The 19,798-nt window shown below is 31.2% G+C and overlaps 5 protein-coding genes across 5 annotated transcripts; 2 read left to right on the forward strand and 3 right to left on the reverse strand.

Moving 5' to 3' along the window:
* Nucleotides 1–1,986: 1,986 nt before the first annotated feature.
* Nucleotides 1,987–9,637, reverse strand: SERCA (ATPase sarcoplasmic/endoplasmic reticulum Ca2+ transporting SERCA). Its single transcript, XM_027338289.2, has 8 exons — nucleotides 9,125–9,637; nucleotides 6,782–6,937; nucleotides 4,496–6,698; nucleotides 4,228–4,430; nucleotides 3,937–4,156; nucleotides 3,755–3,872; nucleotides 3,555–3,672; nucleotides 1,987–2,651 (listed from the first exon to the last, which is right to left on the reverse strand). Exons 2-8 carry the CDS (start codon nucleotides 6,897–6,899, stop codon nucleotides 2,611–2,613), a joined length of 3,021 nt encoding a protein of 1,006 aa, XP_027194090.2. The 5' UTR covers nucleotides 6,900–6,937; nucleotides 9,125–9,637; the 3' UTR covers nucleotides 1,987–2,610.
* A 2,043-nt stretch (nucleotides 9,638–11,680) lies between these two features.
* On the forward strand, nucleotides 11,681–13,109 carry LOC113788815 (3-oxoacyl-[acyl-carrier-protein] synthase 2). Its single transcript, XM_027338272.2, has one exon. The coding sequence runs from the start codon at nucleotides 11,714–11,716 to the stop codon at nucleotides 13,058–13,060; it is 1,347 nt and encodes a 448-aa protein (XP_027194073.2). The 5' UTR covers nucleotides 11,681–11,713; the 3' UTR covers nucleotides 13,061–13,109.
* On the reverse strand, nucleotides 12,961–14,193 carry LOC113788816 (glyoxalase domain-containing protein 4). Its single transcript, XM_027338273.2, has 2 exons — nucleotides 13,982–14,193; nucleotides 12,961–13,921 (listed from the first exon to the last, which is right to left on the reverse strand). The coding sequence occupies exons 1-2, from the start codon at nucleotides 14,066–14,068 to the stop codon at nucleotides 13,103–13,105; spliced, it is 906 nt and encodes a 301-aa protein (XP_027194074.2). The 5' UTR covers nucleotides 14,069–14,193; the 3' UTR covers nucleotides 12,961–13,102.
* A 277-nt stretch (nucleotides 14,194–14,470) lies between these two features.
* Nucleotides 14,471–15,283, reverse strand: LOC113788818 (uncharacterized). Its single transcript, XM_027338275.2, has one exon. It carries the CDS (start codon nucleotides 15,281–15,283, stop codon nucleotides 14,486–14,488), a length of 798 nt encoding a protein of 265 aa, XP_027194076.2. The 3' UTR covers nucleotides 14,471–14,485.
* A 251-nt stretch (nucleotides 15,284–15,534) lies between these two features.
* LOC113788817 (uncharacterized) lies at nucleotides 15,535–19,751 on the forward strand. Its single transcript, XM_075823578.1, has 7 exons — nucleotides 15,535–15,624; nucleotides 17,877–17,984; nucleotides 18,104–18,356; nucleotides 18,414–18,607; nucleotides 18,697–18,827; nucleotides 18,937–19,295; nucleotides 19,371–19,751. Exons 3-7 carry the CDS (start codon nucleotides 18,255–18,257, stop codon nucleotides 19,488–19,490), a joined length of 906 nt encoding a protein of 301 aa, XP_075679693.1. The 5' UTR covers nucleotides 15,535–15,624; nucleotides 17,877–17,984; nucleotides 18,104–18,254; the 3' UTR covers nucleotides 19,491–19,751.
* Nucleotides 19,752–19,798: the final 47 nt, after the last annotated feature.

Consider the following 19,798-nt stretch of genomic DNA (forward strand, 5'->3'; position numbering starts at 1 on the left):
ATCATGACTTGTCCTTCAAACAAAACAAGGCCATAAGAGGATTTGTAAACCGAAAAAACAACAAGCAAACAGCAAACAAACAACCAAAGATTATCCGGCACATTAAATATTCAGATCATTTTTGATCGAAACAATCGATCGATCGAATCGATTTGAACATTGTTTGTTCGAAATACGAAAATAGAAAAATAATCGGAAAGATAAGCAAACAAGATAAAATGACCGACAAGGTTGAAATAGTTTGAATCCATTGGCTATTTTAACTTTATTTCACTCGATAAAATAATTGATAGGTTCGGGATCCATGTCATCAGATCTATGTTTCTCAATTATCGATTTTTGATTATTTCCGAATGGTGGAATCGACACCTGTTTGACGAAAAAAAACCGAAAATCGATTGATTGATTTTTCCTGATTTCCTCTGATCAATAATCATCACGTATTTGAACTCAATTAGAATCTCTCTGCCGTTTTTTTTGAAAAAATTCAAATTGATTTTCATTTTGCTTGACCAATCTGACAAGTGATTGTAACTGATTGATTTTCTGTCCATCATCATGTTGAAATCCAATAGTGGATTATGAAATCAAACAGAAACAAGTAATCAATTGATAATTGAAGCGAATCGAATGAACATTTAGCACGTTCGCAAAAATTGTTTAAAAAATTGTAGGCAATAATACCGTTGGTTTCCTTGAGAGCCAAATTTAAGCGAAACAACAAAAAAAAATTTAAGCCAACAAAACTTATCCTAACCGTAATTTCTTCGTGTTTTTGATTCAATGTAAAAAATGGAAAAACAAAAAGTTCATTTACATTTCTTATGTTGGCTTTTCTTCCATTCGCATACTCAAAACGGTCAAATTGAATTATAAATTCATCATCATCATCATGGTCAACCATACTGTATGAAAAAATTTGAAAACACGTTTTTTTCAAAATGAAGAAATTTACAGCAAACAAACGAAAATTTCAATACAATTCATTCATTTTTTCACGAAAATGAATTCAAGGCTTGTTTTGTTGAATATTCATTTCAGCCAAAAAAAACTTATTTAACCCCAAATTATTCGAAAGGGGAAAAAATGAAAAACAACAAAACAAAACAAAAAATTGGAACAAACCAAAAATAGAAAGTGAAAGCCCGAAATGGCCACCAGGCTTAAAATTCACAAAAAGATTTTCGTTTTTGCTGCTAAATATCTGGGAATAATGTCAATTCGATCAAATGAAATGTTATTAATTGAAGTTTGAATGAAAAAAAGATGAAACCATCGATCAGATCAAAGATCAAATCAAATCAGAGATCGGATCGTGATATCGATTGATACGGATGATCGGATCATATAAATACTGACTGATTAATGACTGATGACTGATCATCCATTAATCGGATTCGATTAACTTTTTTCTCTTGTTTGATTTTTTCGAAAAAAAAATGAAAATGATATCATCATGAAATCAATCCTTTTTGCAATCAAAGCAAAGCAAAAAACAAATCAAAATACTAATGAGGATGCTAATGGATCATCAAGGAAATCGAAATCAAACAAAAGAAAAGAAGAAAATCCTCAAAGACATCGATACTATCGATATAATTCATTTCCGTATATCTTTGGTCAGAATAATGATCAACAGGTGTTTTTTTTATTGGCGAAATTGATCGATCCACAATAGAGTTCATTAACGATCGATCGACTGATGATTATTAAAGGAAAAACAAATCGAAATCGAATGAAAAGAGGATTCGATCAAGTGATCAAATTGATCGATTGAAATGATGATTATTGTGTATCTCGATCGATTGAATGGAAACAAACAACCAAACAACAACGAAACAACGAAACAAAAGCCACCCACATTTAATGATAATGATGTTTATGAATGGGCCAAATTTGTTGAATTGAATATTGGGCAAATGAAGGAAGGAAGTCGAAATAAGTAGGATTGTAGTAAATTCATTCAACACACAAAAGATATTGATATATAGAGGATACATGATACATACAGGATTTATTATTATCAATTTTTTTTTTTAATTTTTTAAAAACATTTTAACAACAACAACCTAGATTATTATTAGATGTGGATATAGTGTGTAATTTGGCTGTGTCTTTTTGTTTTTCTCTCTCTTTGTTTAGTGGATTCGAATCCAGGTAGTATTCTAAAATTCCTAAAATATTTTTTTTTTAGATAGAATTTCTAATGTATGTGAGTTTCGGGGGACAATTTTTTTTGGGCTAATATAATATGTAATATCTATTTATAACAATCAATTTTTCAAAGTGGATGGGTAGGTGGAAATAGGTGTAAAATAATGATGATCATGATGTTGATGATGAGGATGAAAATAGGTGAAAATAACAAGAACAACAAGAAGAAGAAGAATAATTTAAATATGATCAAATTAAATTATATTATTATTATTATTATTTAACCCTTCAGTTTCATTCATTTAGATAATGAGATAATGATGATTGGTTGGTTGGTTGGTGGTGGAGAAAGGTAATTAAGGATTATTTAATTATAATTAATTAATTTTATTGCAGTTTTCTTTGGGGTTTTTCTTCCATTTTTTTTTCAGTGAGTTTTTTGTTTGTTCTGGTTATTTATTTTCGTTTCTTCGATCCCGTGTCCATGTTTGCAGTAACTGTTTGGTGGTGATGATTAAGTGATGATCGGGTTGAAAATGGATAGAGAATTTAGGGGGGTTAAAAGATTGGAAAAAAAAATAAAAAGAAAAAAAAAGGTTAAAAAAAAAGAAAAAATCAAAATAAAATAAAAATAAAGCAAAAATGAAACCAATGCTGCACTCTGGTGGATTGGAATGTAACCAAAAAAAATTTGAAAAATGGAGGGGTTGTTTTTTTTGCATTCAGAAACAATAAAAACAAACAGACAGACGCAAAGAATGGAAAGAAAGGAAACCGAATAAGGTAGGTAAAAAGTGAAATTTTTTTTTTGTTGTTAATATTATAATAGGATAAACACACGACGAAATTATGAGATTAAAAGACACCCAACCAAACATAGAAAGAAACCAGTGACAAATGACAAGTGAACAAATATGGATTAAGAAAAAGGGGGAAAATACACACACACATATAGAACGGGGGAAACATTGTAAATTGTTTTTTGTAGTTTTTGTTTGTTAAATTAAATTAAATTAATTTGCATGACACATTGAATATTTGGATATATGAATAGAAATAGATTATTATAAGATATATAGAGTGAGAGAGATTATTTAAAAAAAAAAATTATTAGCCAAATAAACATGAATAAATATCAATAGTGGGCACTAAATCAGATAATTCATTTGATGTTGATAATAATATTAAGAAATATGATATCCATGTTAAAATTAATAAAATTAATTCTTTTAGATTTTGATTGGTTTTATGATCTTTTGTGATGTAGGAAACGGAACAAGAAGAAGTAGAAGAAGAAGATAAAGATGAAGAGGAATCGAAATGTTTATAATGAGGAGGATTGGGAGTAGAAGTAGAAGCTTTTTTGAAAATAGTAGCATCATTTTTTGAATGTATTTTACCATCAACAAAATTACGAGCAACATATTTAAGAACTTCATCCAATAGAATAACTGGAAACGATATTTTCAATACTGCCCACCATTCCAATACCGTCAATGGACATAATGAAAAGACCACCTTTGAAAACAAAAAAGGAGAAATTTTTTGTTTTGAATTAAAATTCATCTACACATCAACATCACATCACATGACGACTTACCGAAAGAATGTCTACATACAAAACAACAAAGTGTAATGTCATCGATAAAGTAATTGCAGCAATAAGCCATACATTTGTCCATGGTGGCATAGCGAACAATGATTGATTTTCAGACAAACTAAACACAAAAAAAAAATCATATAAGAAAATCCAAACCATAAATTTAAAAAAAACAAACAAACCTATTAAGAGCATTAAACATTTCAATGGTGACCAATACTGATAATGCCATTGTCATTGGATGTGGATCATGGAAAATATTACAATCAACACCACGGAAATTATCCGGATCAGTAATACATTGAAGATGATGTGATAATTGATAATAGGTTAGATGTGGACCATCCGGTGCAACCATATACCACCATGCAGCGGCACCGACCGTTGCAAAACCAACATATGCTATAATAAGAAATAAGAGTTTTAATGTTGATGATAAACGACAAAATGGTTACAAAAAATGAGATACATACAACCAACAGCCATATAACGGAAAAATAACCACCCGGTAATTAATGATTCATTTGCTTTACGTGGTGGTCGTTCCATAATATCTAAATCAGGTGGATTAAAACCTAATGCAGTTGCAGGTAAACCATCAGTAACCAAATTAACCCATAATAATTGTACAGGAATCAATGCTTCAGGAAGGCCAAGAGCAGCAGTCAAGAAAATACTGTCAATACAAAAAAAATAATCAATAAAACCGAAAAAAACATTTCAATCAATCAATCAACCAACCTGACAACTTCACCGATGTTCGATGAAATGAGGTAACGAATAAATTGTTTCATATTATTATAGATAGCACGACCTTCTTCAACAGCCGATACAATTGATGAAAAATTATCATCAGCCAAAACCATTTCGGCTGCTGATTTAGCAACAGCCGTACCCGAACCCATAGCAATACCGATTTCAGCTTTTTTCAATGCAGGTGCATCATTAACACCATCACCAGTCATAGCAGAAATTTCACCATCAGCTTGTAAATATTCAACAATTTTACTTTTATGCGCTGGTTCTACTCGGGAAAATAAACGTGCACGACGACAAGCAGCACGTTGTTCGCTAACAGAAAGATCATCAAATTCTCGACCGGAATATGATTTACCAGTAGTATCTTCATCTTCAGTAAATACACCAATACGACGACAAATAGCTTCAGCTGTAGCTTTATTATCACCAGTTATAACAATAACACGAATACCGGCTAATCGACATTGCTGAATAGCATCCAATACTTCATGACGTGGTGGATCTAACATACCAACAACACCAACTAATGTCATTTGTTGTTCATATTGGGCAAATTTGGATGAATCAGCTAAATCCATCATTTCTGGTTTAGGTGGATGATCAATAGTGGCAAGACCAAGGCAACGTAATGTATCACGACCAGTACCATATGTTCGTGTTGTATCAAGAATTTTATTCTTTATTGATGCTGTCATTGGTACTTTACGATCACCAATTCGAACATGTGTACAACGATCTAATATACCTTCAGGTGCACCTTTTACAAACATTTTCGGATCATTACCCAATTTTGTATTAGCTTTTGGAATGCAATATGAGCTCATTGATTTACGATCACGTGAAAATTCCAATGTATATTCTTTATTCCACATACGTTTAACATTATGATTAACAACTAATGCTGCATCACGACGTGAAAGGCCACGTTTTTCAAATTCCCATGGATTCATTTTTTCAGCTAAAACAACTAATGCTGTTTCGGTTGCTTCACCAACTTTTTCAAATTGTTGTTTATATTCATTAAAATCAACACTTGAATCATTACACATTACACAAATGGTTGCCATTTCAAACATTGCTTCAAAATCTGAACATTTAATACGTTGTCCACGTTGAAATACTTCACCAATTGGTTCATATGTTGAACCAGTTACTTCAAATTCATCCAATTCAGGATTATTACCATCAGCATTTTTAATTAGGAAAAATCTTGAAACAGACATTTGATTTGTTGTTAATGTACCGGTTTTATCTGAACAAATAACCGATGTACAACCAAGTGTTTCAACTGATGGTAATGAACGAACGATAGCATTTTTTTTAGCCATACGACGTGTACCCAATGCTAAACAAGTTGTAATAACAGCAGGTAAACCTTCCGGTATAGCAGCAACAGCTAATGCAACAGCAATTTTAAAATAATAAATTGCACCTTTAATCCATGAACCACCATGTGCTGGATCATTAAAATGACCAATATTGATTGCCCAAACAGCAACACAAATAACCGAAATAACTTTTGATAATTGTTCACCAAATTCATCTAATTTTTGTTGTAATGGTGTTTTTACTTCTTCTGTTTCGGCCATTTCGGTACGAATTTTACCGATAGCTGTATCCAAACCGGTAGCAATAACAATACCTAATGCTTTACCAGCAGCAATATTTGTACCAGAAAAACAGATATTTTTCTTATCCTGATTAACAGCACGTGGATCCGGTATCATATCAGTATGTTTAATAACCGAAACCGATTCACCGGTCAATATAGATTGATCAACACGTAATGTTGTTGAAAAGATTTTAATCAAACGAATATCAGCAGGTACTTTATCACCAACCGAAATTTCTACTAGATCACCTGGTACAATTTCTTTGGCTCGAATTTTTTGTACACCTTGTTTATCCGAACGAATAACTTTACCCATTTCAGGTTCATATTCTTTTAATGCTTCAATTGCATCTTCAGCATTACGTTCTTGCCAAACACCAACAACAGCATTTGCAATCAAAATTAATAATATAACAAATGGTTCAACAAATGCTGTTATCGTATCTTCATCTTCTTCAAAAAATGCTAATATAAATGAAATAATTGCTGCAAGTAACAATATTTTAACCAATAAATCATCAAATTGTTCCAATACAAGCTGCCAAATGGATTTTCCTTCTTCAGCCGGTAGTTCTGTGTTGTTTTCAAATTTTTGGAAATAAAGGATGATCATTATTCATTAGTCAACCGAAAACAAACAAAAAACAAAAACATACCATTAGGGCCATATTTTTCTTGATTTTCTTTCACTTGTGAAAGTGAAAGACCACGTTCTCTATCGGTACCGAAATAATCGAGTACCTCTTGTGATGTTTTTGTATGAGCCAATTCCATAATTGATTAAATATAATTTACAAATATTATTCCTAGATCTAGATCGATTCGAATCAACAGAAAAAATGAATGAATGAATGAAAGAATATGACAATATCGCAGTGAATTTTTCGTTTTTTTTACCTAAATTATATAAAAAGGGAGAGAGAAAAACAAAGAAAGAAAATTAATAATTCGAAAATTGTAAAATTACTAATTAAATTTACAAAAAGATTTATCCCGGTTTTTATAAAACTGGTTGAAATTTTACAAATTTGTTAAAAACAATCACTATTGAAAAATACAGATTTTAAGAATAATAATAATCAGCTGATCGATCAAATGGATCGATTGCCTTTATAAAGAATCGATGATGATATTGAAATTGATGAATGGTTAATGGATGAATTGATGAATGAGTGGAATGAAAACAATGTGTGGAACGAATTGAATGATCGAACCAGGAAAAATGATGGAATTGAATGCGTTTCTCTTCGTTTTTTCCAGAAATTTTCAGAATGATTTCAGTGCGATTCAATAATAATCATTTAGAAAAAAGTCGGTCGCATTAATTATATTAAATCATTTTTTTCGTCGTTGTTGTTATCAAATCAATGATGATGATTTAAATACGATTATCACTATCATCATTCAAATGATGATTGCATATTGATATTTCTTTTCTTTTTTCTTTTATTTTGCGGACAGTAATTTGATATTTGTCTGGTGTGTTGATGATGATGGAAAATATTCAACAACAACAACAAATCAAAAAAGATAACCAATAATTAATCATCGGTTTTGAACCGAAAAAAAATCGAATGCAAGAGGGGTTCGATATGGTTCGAAAAAAAACCAACAGAAAATTTCCGACCACCACGGATAAAAAACAGTCTTGGTTCGATGAAATGCTCGAAGAAAGAAGAAAATTTTGATTTTGATTTAGTTTTTCCTTTGTGTTCTGTGTTCTTCACATTCAATTCAAATTGGCAAAAATTCTCAATGGCAATTCAAAACAGAGCAAGAACTGAACAAAAAAGCAGAAAAAACTGACGATTCATTCAATCGATTCGATCGATGACGATTGTTCGATGTTCTAAAGAATCCTTGGATAAATCAAAACCGATGTGATGATGATGAATGGATGGTGTGGATGGACATGGAAAAAAACAACAGTTAAAAAACAAAATAAAATAATCACTATTTATCCAGCGACTAAAAGAAAAAAAAAGACTAAAATGCGTGTTGTGTTTCTGTGTGTCTATTAAAGTGTTTTAGTTAACAACACGTATGTCTTAACAAACAACGAAAAATTTCGGCTGAAAAAAAATATCCAATGTGATGATAATGGTGGTGGTAGTAGTAGCATAGGCGCATCGAATATTGGAATATTGAAACCGGTGATATTAAAAAAAAAAAAAATGATGACGGCGTCTATGGTGGTGAAACATTATTATTCCATTCCATTTCAGTGCATTTACCTTATGGATCATAATGATGGATGATGATCTGCCATCTAGTGATTCGAAAAGTAAAAATATTTTCAATGAAGATTCTTTCTCTGGATCTTTAAAGTTTTGTTTTTGTTTTTTTGAGTTGAAAGAATCCAGTCTTGGTCAACATTCGAAATTCATCTATTTCATCTATTTGATTGATTGATTATCGATTGACCAATGAACGTAATGATCGATCAATCAATGAGGGTCATTTAAACAGCGTTAAGATCAATGCCATAAATGATGCTGATAATGATGATGATGACGCAAAGTTTTTATATTTGCGTCATCATCGTTATCATTATAGCAGTTTTTGGCTGCTATCGTATATCGCATATATCGCATTGAATGTTGGCAAGCCAAAAAAAATGCGATCAATGATAACTACACCAGAAATTTTTTGTTAAAAGAAAAAAAATGACAAATCAAATCAGTGAATGAATGAATGAATGAAGGTGGCCTTCAAAACGAAAAATTCAAACGACAGAATATGGTTGATTGAGAATCTGGTTGTTTGTTTTTTTGGCTAAAAAATCATTGTTTTTTTTTGCTCGTTTTTCTCTCCACAACCAAATCAAATCAACCAGTGTGTGTGTGTGTGTGTGTGGGCGATCAGTACCATCGATCACGAGTTTGGTAACAAAAACATCGAACATATCGAACAAAAAAATCAATTAATCAATCGATATTGTCAGTCGGTTTTTTTTGGAAGCCAAAATGAAATGGAAAAAAATAAAATTCTTTGCTTACCTTTAAAACTGAAGAGATTTTTTTCCCCAGATTCTATTATTCTGGTTGTTCGTAAGTAAAGTGAAGATTTCCGGTTTTTTTTGTCGGAACACACACACACAAATGACGTACCACTATCGATGTTTTTTTTTGTTCGATTCTGGATCGATTGTATCGATCTCAGACCACTTGTTGCACAGCACCGGGTCTATTTGGGTGAAAATATGTCGAATTCGAATGTTTTGTTTTTTTTTGTTTTGATGAATCGAATCGAATCCAATCAAATCAATCAATCAATCAAAGATGATGGATCATCATCAATGATGTCGCTTTCGAAGAAAGAAAAACCAAGAAAAGAAAAAAGATAACTTTGCTGTTGAACACACAAAAATCATCCGATCGATTCAAACATTCAAACATAGACTGGATTTATTTTCTACACCATCACACACACACACAACCAGAAACAAACAAACAAACATCCATCAAGCAACAACGATAACTTTGAACACACAATGTCTTAGATGATGATCGTCGTCGTTGATGAGAGTGGTAGATGAAAAATTTTGTCGCCAAAAAAAAAAAAAATTCAAAGCTTAACTGTCATATCACTAACACCACTATCATGATAACGACAATGATATTATACCGAATAAAAAAAAACATTCGAATATTCTGATATTCGAATATAGAAAAGAAAAAGAAAAAGACGAAAATGTCGAAATAGAAACTTTTTTTTTATATTTAGGTTCTGCTCTGTATATGATGATACTGATGATGATAATGGTATTCATTCACATCCCCATCACAACTTACTAAAAAGAATCGACTCTATATGTTTTGATGATGGAAAAAAAATTCTTTGATGTTATAGCGTGAACATCATCATCATCATCATACACTGATGGCAGTCCATCATTATTCAAACAGACTAAATGAATTCCTTATTCTCTCTCTCTCTCTCTCTCTCTCTCTCTCTCTCTCGCTTTGCGAACAAAAAAAGAAATGTTGGCATTCATTTCACTAATATATCGTGTGTGTGTGCGTTTGGATCGCAACCGAACAAGGAAAGAATGGAGAAAAATGTTCATCAAAATCCATCCGCAATGATGTTGTTTGATGATGATAATAATAGAAATCATCATCATCACACTTCATCATCAACATCATCATCATCAAGAATTTCAATATTCACATCAAAGCCAACTAGCAAAACGAATGAAAATGATGAAATGATGAAATGGAAAGTTTTAATTATCTTCTTTTCTTTTCTTCTTCCCGCAGCAGAACAGAATAGAATTGGGAAACCAGAATTTTTCGTTTTTTGATCATGTCCTTAATTCCATTATATTCTGTTTTGGGTTTGACATCCAAAAAAAGTGTTAATCATATCATTGTGAGTGAGAGAAGGAAATTTTTTTTTGTTTTTGAATGTCACCCTCAACATTCAAAGCAAAAAACGAAAAAAAACATTGTATGGATGGTGAATTGGGCGAGCGATATATACACACACACACACCTTGAATTTTGGCTGGCTGGATGCTGCCGTGGCCAAAATAATTGCACAATCGATTCATTTTATTGGCAACATTTTCATAATCATTTTACATTGTCTTTTTTTTTCGTTCTCAGTTTCTCAATTTCTTTCTGTCGACGAATGACAATATTTTTTGTTTTGAAGGTCAAAATCATGGATGATAATGATGATGATGATGAAAATGATAAATTCCTGATATTATTGTTGTCTCCATTTATTATCATCATCAGGCAAGCCAAAACATTGAATAAGATATTTTCAATTGTTACCGTTTTGCTACATTAATTATCATCCATTACGATTAAAAAACAAAAAAAATTCTATCAATTTTTTTTTGTTTTAATTTCAATTCGTTTCGTTCAGTCGTTTGGTCTGGTTCGGTGATGATGATAATTTTGGCAAACAATACACAAAACTTTTGCACAAAAAAAGAATCACGATTCTTTGAATTCTTCGAATACAATCATCACCATAAAAAAACATTTTTCGTTCTTAATCCTGCTATTCTTTTCTCTTGTGAATGCTTTGATTATGATGATGATTATTATTAAAAACAATCATCATCATAATAATAATCATAATAATCATAATGATGATGATGATGATGATGATGATTATAAAAATAGCATCTTGAAGAAAAAATGAAAAATGAAGAAGAAAGAAACCATTCTAAACAACGAATGGCGGCAGCAAATGAAGAATATGAAGGTCAATTTAATTTATTATGGATTCCACAACTGAACTGAAGAACCGAATAGAATATCATCATTATTAGACATCAAGGGTTAAATGATGAATTATTTTTTGTTGTTTGTTTGTTGAAAATATTCGCTTTCACTTTCTCTAGCTGAAATAGAGATAAAATTAGATTACAAATAGCAAAAGTAATTAGCAATTTTTACTTTTTTTTCTCGAAGAAACATAATTTGTCACATTGAAATGTTCGGAAGGAAAAAAAAATTTGGCCTTCACAAAATATTCGAATGTTTTTTTTCGAATGTTTAAAAAAAACGATGATGACTATCGATAGTAGATGGCGTTGGTTGCTTGTTTTTTGGAATTCGTTCATCACCATGTTTCGTTTATCATCGATTCATTCGATTCGAATTACCCGAATTTTTTTGTCCACCGTTAATAATCGACGATATTATCGTCGTGTTGTTGTTACTGGTATTGGTCTAATTTCACCATTAGGTATCGGTGTACAACAATCATGGACAAATTTATTATCAGGTAAATCTGGTATACGAAAAATTGAAAAATTTGATGCATATCCATTATCGAATGATATACCATGTCAGATTGCTGGTTATATACCAAATATTGATGAATGTTTATCCGAAACATTTACACCGAATCAAATTCGAACTTATTCTCGATCAAGTCTGTATACATTGCTGGCTGTACATGAAGCATTACAATCATCAGGTTGGTCTGGACCAAAAAACGATCAAGAATCACAAAGATGTGGTGTTGCAATCGGTAGCGGTATGGTCGATTTTGAAGATGTTATCAATGCTGGTGATCGTTTACGACAAAATGGTTATAGTCGGGTTAGTCCACATTTTATAACAAAAATTCTATTAAATATGCCTGCCGGTTATGTTAGTATGAAATATGGATTTTGTGGCCCTAATCATTCAGTATCGACTGCATGTACAACAGGTGCACATTCAATTGGTGATGCAACAAATTTTATTCGATTAAATCATGCTGATATAATGTTGGCTGGTGGTGTTGAATCACCTATTCATCCACTGTCGATAGCATCATTTTGTCGTATTCGTGCTTTATGTACCCGTTATAATGATCAACCGGAACGAGCATCGCGACCATTCGATCAAGATCGTTGTGGTTTTGTTATGGGTGAATCAGCTGCTATTGTAATGCTCGAAGAATTGCAACATGCCCTTGATCGTCAAGCAACAATTTTCGGTGAAATTCAAGGTTATGGCCTTTCAGCTGATGCACATCATATAACAGCACCAAGTGAAGATGGTCGTGGTGCACGTTATTCAATGTTAAATGCATTGAAAAATGCCAATATTGAACCCGAAAATATTGGTCATATTAATTGTCATGCAACATCTACACCACTTGGTGATCAAATTGAATTAATGGCTATCAAACAATTATTTAAATCATCACTGTCATCATTAACGATAACATCGACCAAAGGATCGACTGGTCATTTACTTGGTGCAGCCGGTGCTGCTGAAACAATTTTCACTTTACTTTCCTGTTATCATGGACAAATTCCACCAACTCTTAACCTAGATAATCCTATTGATAATGAAGTAAAAATAGCTGCAAACAGAACTTATCAATGGAATAATGACCAACAACGAATAGCATTGACCAATTCATTTGGTTTTGGCGGAACGAATGCTACGTTGGTCATTTCAAATTTTATTCAATAACATCATCATCAAATCAAATCAAACTAAATTAAAGTTGAGTTTTCATTCACATTTTTGTTTACCAGCTCCACTTTTAGCATACCATTCATTACTTTTATCCGTTTCCATTGCCTTTTTCAATAAATCATTGGCATTTGGATCCATTTGTGATAATTTTGAAAAACCTTCGTCGCCAACAAAACAAATTTCATGACCATCAGGATCTGCCAGAATTACAACCTGTACAGTAGCTTTCCCCGGTGTATCAAGACTAACCAATTTTGTAAGAATGGTTTGCTTATTCGCCAACATACGTTCCTGTATTTGTGATAATTCGGATTCTGGACATGCAAATGCAATTCTTCCATATGCTTTTTCATGACGTATCGGTTGATTACCGGCTATCAATACCATTTCCAAACGTGCATCTTGTTCACCAAATGATCCGATAAAATGTTTATCATTTCCTTCATGCAAATTCATACCCAAAAGATTATGCCAATAATTTTTTGATCTATCAACATTGGTTGTTGATAATGATACTTTTGTAATCAATGATGGTTGATCAAGTGGATGATCCGATTTAAATACTTCGAACAAATAACCATCCGGTGAATTAAGAACAATACATTCTGGATTTTTATGCATAAAAAATACATCTTTTTGTTTGCTAATATTTTCATATGCAAATTTGGAATCAATACGTATCGATAATAGATCATTACCCAATTTATAATTACCAATACCATAATTATATGTTAATTCTAATACAAAATTTTCGCTTTCCGGTCCATAACCGATCATTGTTTTACTCCATTTACCATCATATGGTCCATTACATTGTGCTTGACACATTTCATGAAATTCTTCATGACGAAGTACCTTTAATAAAAACAGATATTATGATGAAAAACAAATGAAATGATCAATCAATCAACTAACCTTCATGCCAAGTAAATCGCGAAAAAATTGAATATTTTTGTTACGATCACCAATCTTGAGCACATAATGTAAAGCTCGACGTGTCATTTTTTTTGTTGTTGTTGGAAAAAATGAAGAATCCAATTCTATTTACATCAACAAAGACCAAAATGACGATGATGAATTCATTGATCGAATTATTTTCAAAGATTTTTCTTTTGTTTTTGTTTGGCTTCATCGTTATTCTATTTCGAACATGTTGAGCTATTCATGTTGCTATAGCCAAATTCGAATAAATTCTTCAACAACAAAAAAAAAAAATAGCCAAAAATCGAAAATAGCAACAAACAAAAATAGCAACAAACCATAAATTACATGCGCAAATCGAATTAAACGAATCGAACAAAAGAAAAATTCGAATTTATAATTCGAATGTATTTTCGAGCGGATTTTATATAAAAAAAGTAAGTAAAAATTTTTTCTTTTTAAAAAATTTATTTTACAATTACAAAATAATGATTATCATTAATATATTCGAATGATAATAATAGATATAATCAATGAATATATAATTTGATTAAAATATGTAAAATACAATGATGATGATTTAGATGATGATTTGGATGAAATTTGTTTACAAATTGATGAACCATCACCATATTCCGAACAATAATCAAAAACTGATTCACGAACTAATGGTTCAATTGGTAATCGTCGATATCGATCAATTAAATCCGTTGGACAATCATCGGGTAATTTTGTTTCCATTATAATATGATTAATAACACAATCACGTGCATGCCACATACCACAACATGATGCTTGTTTAATATATTCATCATTACGACTAATTTTAAATTTTAATTCATTTTTATTATGATTCTGATGATTAGGATAATAATATGAATTTGATAATTGATTTTGACGAAATGATTCATAACGTTTCGAAATCTGATGACGAATATGATTTTCATAATGATGTTGACATTGAAAAAGATTTGGTTCTAACCAACGATTACAATCAAAATGATTGGTGAGATCAACTTCACCAATATATAACATTGGTAATTTTGTTTCATCAATAATTCCATTTATTTGACTAGATGATGATGATGAAGACGATGACGACGAAGAAGATGATGATGGCTGTGAAAAAAGAAAACGACGTTCACGATTTGATGTTTTGTTGTTGTGAACATTATCCGATGATTGATATGATGATCGATTATTATCAATCGATATCGATTGACTAGGCAAACTAATCTGGAGCCATAATAATAATGATAATAAAAGACATTCGAATGAATTCCAGGCCCAGTTCATATTGATCAACTGATTGAGCCAGATTATGGTTTTCGCTGTTATTGTTGGATTCCAGAATTCCAGAAGTGGATGATGATGATGATGGTGATAATGATAATGGTTAGTTTTTTTTGTTACGAAGTTTTCCTCGTTTGCAATGATGATTTGCCTCTCTGAAAATATCAAGAAGCTTCTTTTTGTTTAGGTTTTTATCGATGTTTTTTGCTTAACAAAGACATTTGATCGATATTTTTTCAATTCATTCATGTAACAAACGAATAACGAACAACAAGATTCACTTTTTTTTTCATATGTTCGGTGGTTGGTTCGATTGTTTTTTGTTTTGTTTTGGTTCGGTTTGGGTAAGTCAGTTTTAAAACCTCTATATTTTTTTTTGATTTTGATTTAAATCAATCCACCGAATAACAACAACAACAACCGAAAAAAAGGGACGGTTCATTCATTTCATTCAAGGTCAAGGTGAATGTTTGTGTTTTTTATGTGTGCATCGCAGAAATAAAATATTTTTCTCTTTTTGTATGTATATGTGAAAAACACCGGATGATAAATTGACTTTTTAGCTGGTCACATATCAGACACACACACACACAAAGATGGCTTAAAATTAGATAAGATTTTTGGTTTTCGTTGATGTTTAACGATGATTATGTTCAGAATAAAATTGATGTGATTTTGAATTGAACGGATGGCTAGAGGGCAATTCAAAATGGGCAGAGAAAGTAAAAATAAAAAAGATTAACATTATAATCATCATCATCATTATAATAACAATGATGATCGTTTAAAAAATTGTCGTTTCTTTTTTCAACTCTTTTTTTTCACAAATTGCAAAAGGGATAATCATTGAAGAATTGAAGCAATCAAAAAAGACAATCAAGATGTTTAATCAATCAAAACTGACCACGAAAATATGATTGATTGATTGATTGATTGATATCAGATCAATCGCACCATGATGGATTCAGAATGTTTCAGAATGAATCCATTTTTTTCGGTTTCAAACAAACAAAAAAATCCAAAAAAAACATTTCTGACATTCAATATCATTTCATTTTCACTATATTAAAATTGAATGTGATAAATGTTGATAGGAAATGGCCAATTTTTTTCTCATTTGTCATTGATGAAATCCAGAAAAAAACGAAAGCATTAAACAAACAAACAAATGACAAATATGAATGATTTTGTTGTCAATTTGAAACTAACGAAAAAAATGGACCTGGATTCAAAAATGTGGTTTTTATTTTTGGTGAAAAAAAACACGAAATTCATGATCACATTTCACACACAGACAGACAGGTAATATTTACCTGAGAGATAACGAGAGAGAACTATGACCATTGGATCGTATCGTATTTGGGCGTCTGTATTCAGCAAATTCACGTAAAAAAAAGAAAACAAACTTGAAACATTCAGCAGCAGCATAACCAAGGCGAATCGAAATTTTCAAAAAAAAAAAATTGATTTTTTTATGTAAATCGAACCGAAAAGGTTATGTATCGTTTCTCCGTGTTGCTGTTTGTTTGTTTGTTTTAAACAAAAACGAAATTTTCATTCGTAACAAATTTTTTCTTTTTTCATTGAATTGGTCACACAGTCAGCCAAATATGAGCAAATGATCGATGATCATTTTTACAAACAAACAAAAATTACACAACTTGAAAACTAAATGGAAGAAATTCTTTGATTCTCTCTCTCTCTCTCCCTCACTAAATTGATGCGCTCATTCAAAACAAACACTTTTTAGCTTTTTTGATGATAATAATGATGACAAACCAGAAAAATATCAGAGAGGATCACCAAAAAAAAAAAAAAAAAAAAAAAAATCGCAAAAATCAAAAATGTTGCATATGCAATACACACTCGTATTATACATGCAGAGTAACAGAAACAGATTTTTGCTCTGCATTGGTTTTTTATGTTTTTTCGGATGCCAAAAACGAAAACGAAAATGAAATGTTTATAAACACACTGCAGTGATGCAACAAGAAGAAACTGATGAAAATGAAAACATCAACCCCAGCGACCGTTATTATTTTGTTTAAAAAAAAAATTTTATTTTAGGAAAATATGAATGACACATGTTGTGTGTGACAATTTTTTCTTTGGCGCTTATTCAAAACTTTCTTTTTTTATTTGATCTCTGCCACCATTAAGCATCAATAGCAGCAGCAGCTGGCGGTGTCTATCTTTTTCCAAACACTGCGTTTAACGATGATGGGGGTGGTGAAGGATTATTTTCGGTTTGATTATGTTCGAGCAGAAGCCATTAACAGGGCCATGCATCCTCCCCATCCATTTTTGCCATTTCATCCGAATGATGACAATAACCTCTTCATCTCTCCTCCAACTTTTGTTTACCTCTCTCTTGTCTTGTGACATATGTGACGTAATGCATAATATGTCACATGTTTAATCTGTGCGGCTCGATGGTTGATCATAATCATCATCGAGCAACGGATCATATTTCATTTTTTTTTTTTTTTTTTTTTTTTTTTTTTTGAAAAAAAATTCTCAAAATAAATGTCATCTTCGCTCACTAGATGGCGCTTTTCACTTTTTTTAAAAAATTTGAATTTCTTTAACACTTTAGGCGCCATTATTATCTTGGTCTTTTTATTTATTTTTGGAAAACCAGAGAAAAAAATCACTACCTCAATTAACAAATTGATCATGATCCTGATCCTGATCATCATCAAAGGTATGCGATCAGAATGTAAATGAGATTTTTCATTACACCAAAAAAAAAAAAAAAAAATGGATTTTGTTTTCTCTGGTTGAACATTCAAATAAATTATTCATTTGAATCTGGTCGGACAGAATCTGGTTTTTCGTTGTTTAAAGACCATAGAAACAATGAAACAATGAAAACAAAATCAAACAAAGAATCCAGGAATCCGTCAAACACCCCGAAAACGAATTGACATTTCATTTTTACGATTCTATCACGAAGTTGCCAGTTAAAATCACCATGATGGCTATTTCGACAAAAATGTCGATGAAATTATTGACTATTTTCACATTAATGATATTTCAATCAAATCGATTTATTGATTGTCGATCAACAGATGAGGTAATCTTTCAGTAATCAATAATCGTCTGTTATCCATTATTTTTTTTGAAATTTAAGGATTCAGATGGTCAAGATCGAAAACCACCAGGATGGTTAATCCATAATAAAAATTATGATATAAATGAACAATTTATGTCAAAAAATTTTGGTCAATTAGAATTTGATCGTCGAACTGGGCAACATCCACCAAAAGGATCAATAGTATCATGTTCGATTGATTGTTTCGAACAAACGGATTGTCATTGTATTGAGTAAGTTTTTTCGTTTTTTCATTATCAAATCAGATCGATTGATTATCGATTGAATTGGTTTTCTTCTTCTTCTTCTCTCTGTTGCATAGAATCAATAAACAAAATGGACAATGTAGATTTTTAGGTCGAAATGATTTACAACCAAAATTTGATGAAAATAATCAAACAAATTTTCTTTATTTTACACGTGATTATTTGGATGGCCGTAATCATAATCGAAGTATGTATTAAAATGTTTTTTAGCTCCTCCCCCTTTTCACCCGCCCACCTCCAAAATGATCAATTTTTTTTTTTAACCCGCTGGTTTCTTCATCCTTCCTCTTCCTTAGTCGATATGACCAAAAAAGCAAAACGTACCGTATCTGAATCAAACATTCAATATGAATTTAAAAAATCAATCTATATGACTGGTTTTAGTTTTCAACAAACAAAACGTTCATCATCATCGCTAATTCCGTTTGAAATTCGTGTTCATAACAATGAACCATTGAAACGTAATGATCGAAAATCTACTGGCAACAAAAACAAGAAACAGGATGTTTCGAATGCAGATGTTACGAATGTTGTGGATGATAATGGAAATTTATGTTATCGTTATGATTATGGATCATCATTGACAACCCTAGATTATCAATCATTGGGGAAAAAATCCACTTCAACTACAAATCGTAAATGGATTCGTTGTCAGGTAATTTAATTACATAAAAAAAAATCTATGAAATTATTCAGGTTTTTTTTCAATTTCGGTTTTTCCTTATTATAGCCATGTGGATTGAGTGGACGTTTTATAACATTATCGGCATCCAATGGAACCAAAACCAACAAAAACAATGATAATTGGCCATTAGAATCATTAAGAATTTATGGTTATTTTATGGAATGAAAAAAACAAGGAAAACATCCTTTTCTTTTTTCGCACATTTTGGCAAATATAGCCGCATCAATTTCTATCTAATCAACATGCGTGATCTTCGTATCCCTCTCTCTCTGTGTGTCTTTTCTTTGCATCTTAATTAGCCAGTGTTTCAAACAGAAAAATCAATGTCATTATCCAATTTCATTTGGAATTTGCAAATGTAGAAAAAAAAAGATATTTTTGATTAGCTTTTTTTTTGTTTCAAATGAAAAACTAAAAACAGAAAATAAAATTTCACAATTTTTTTTTTATAGCAAACAAAAAACAAAAAATCA

This window comes from Dermatophagoides pteronyssinus, unplaced genomic scaffold (genome assembly GCF_027571235.1).
Source record: "Dermatophagoides pteronyssinus isolate colony J.1.1.1.1 unplaced genomic scaffold, Derpt_VIB-CSIC_2022.12 sq0031, whole genome shotgun sequence".
Classification (NCBI taxonomy): Eukaryota; Metazoa; Arthropoda; class Arachnida; order Sarcoptiformes; family Pyroglyphidae; genus Dermatophagoides; species Dermatophagoides pteronyssinus.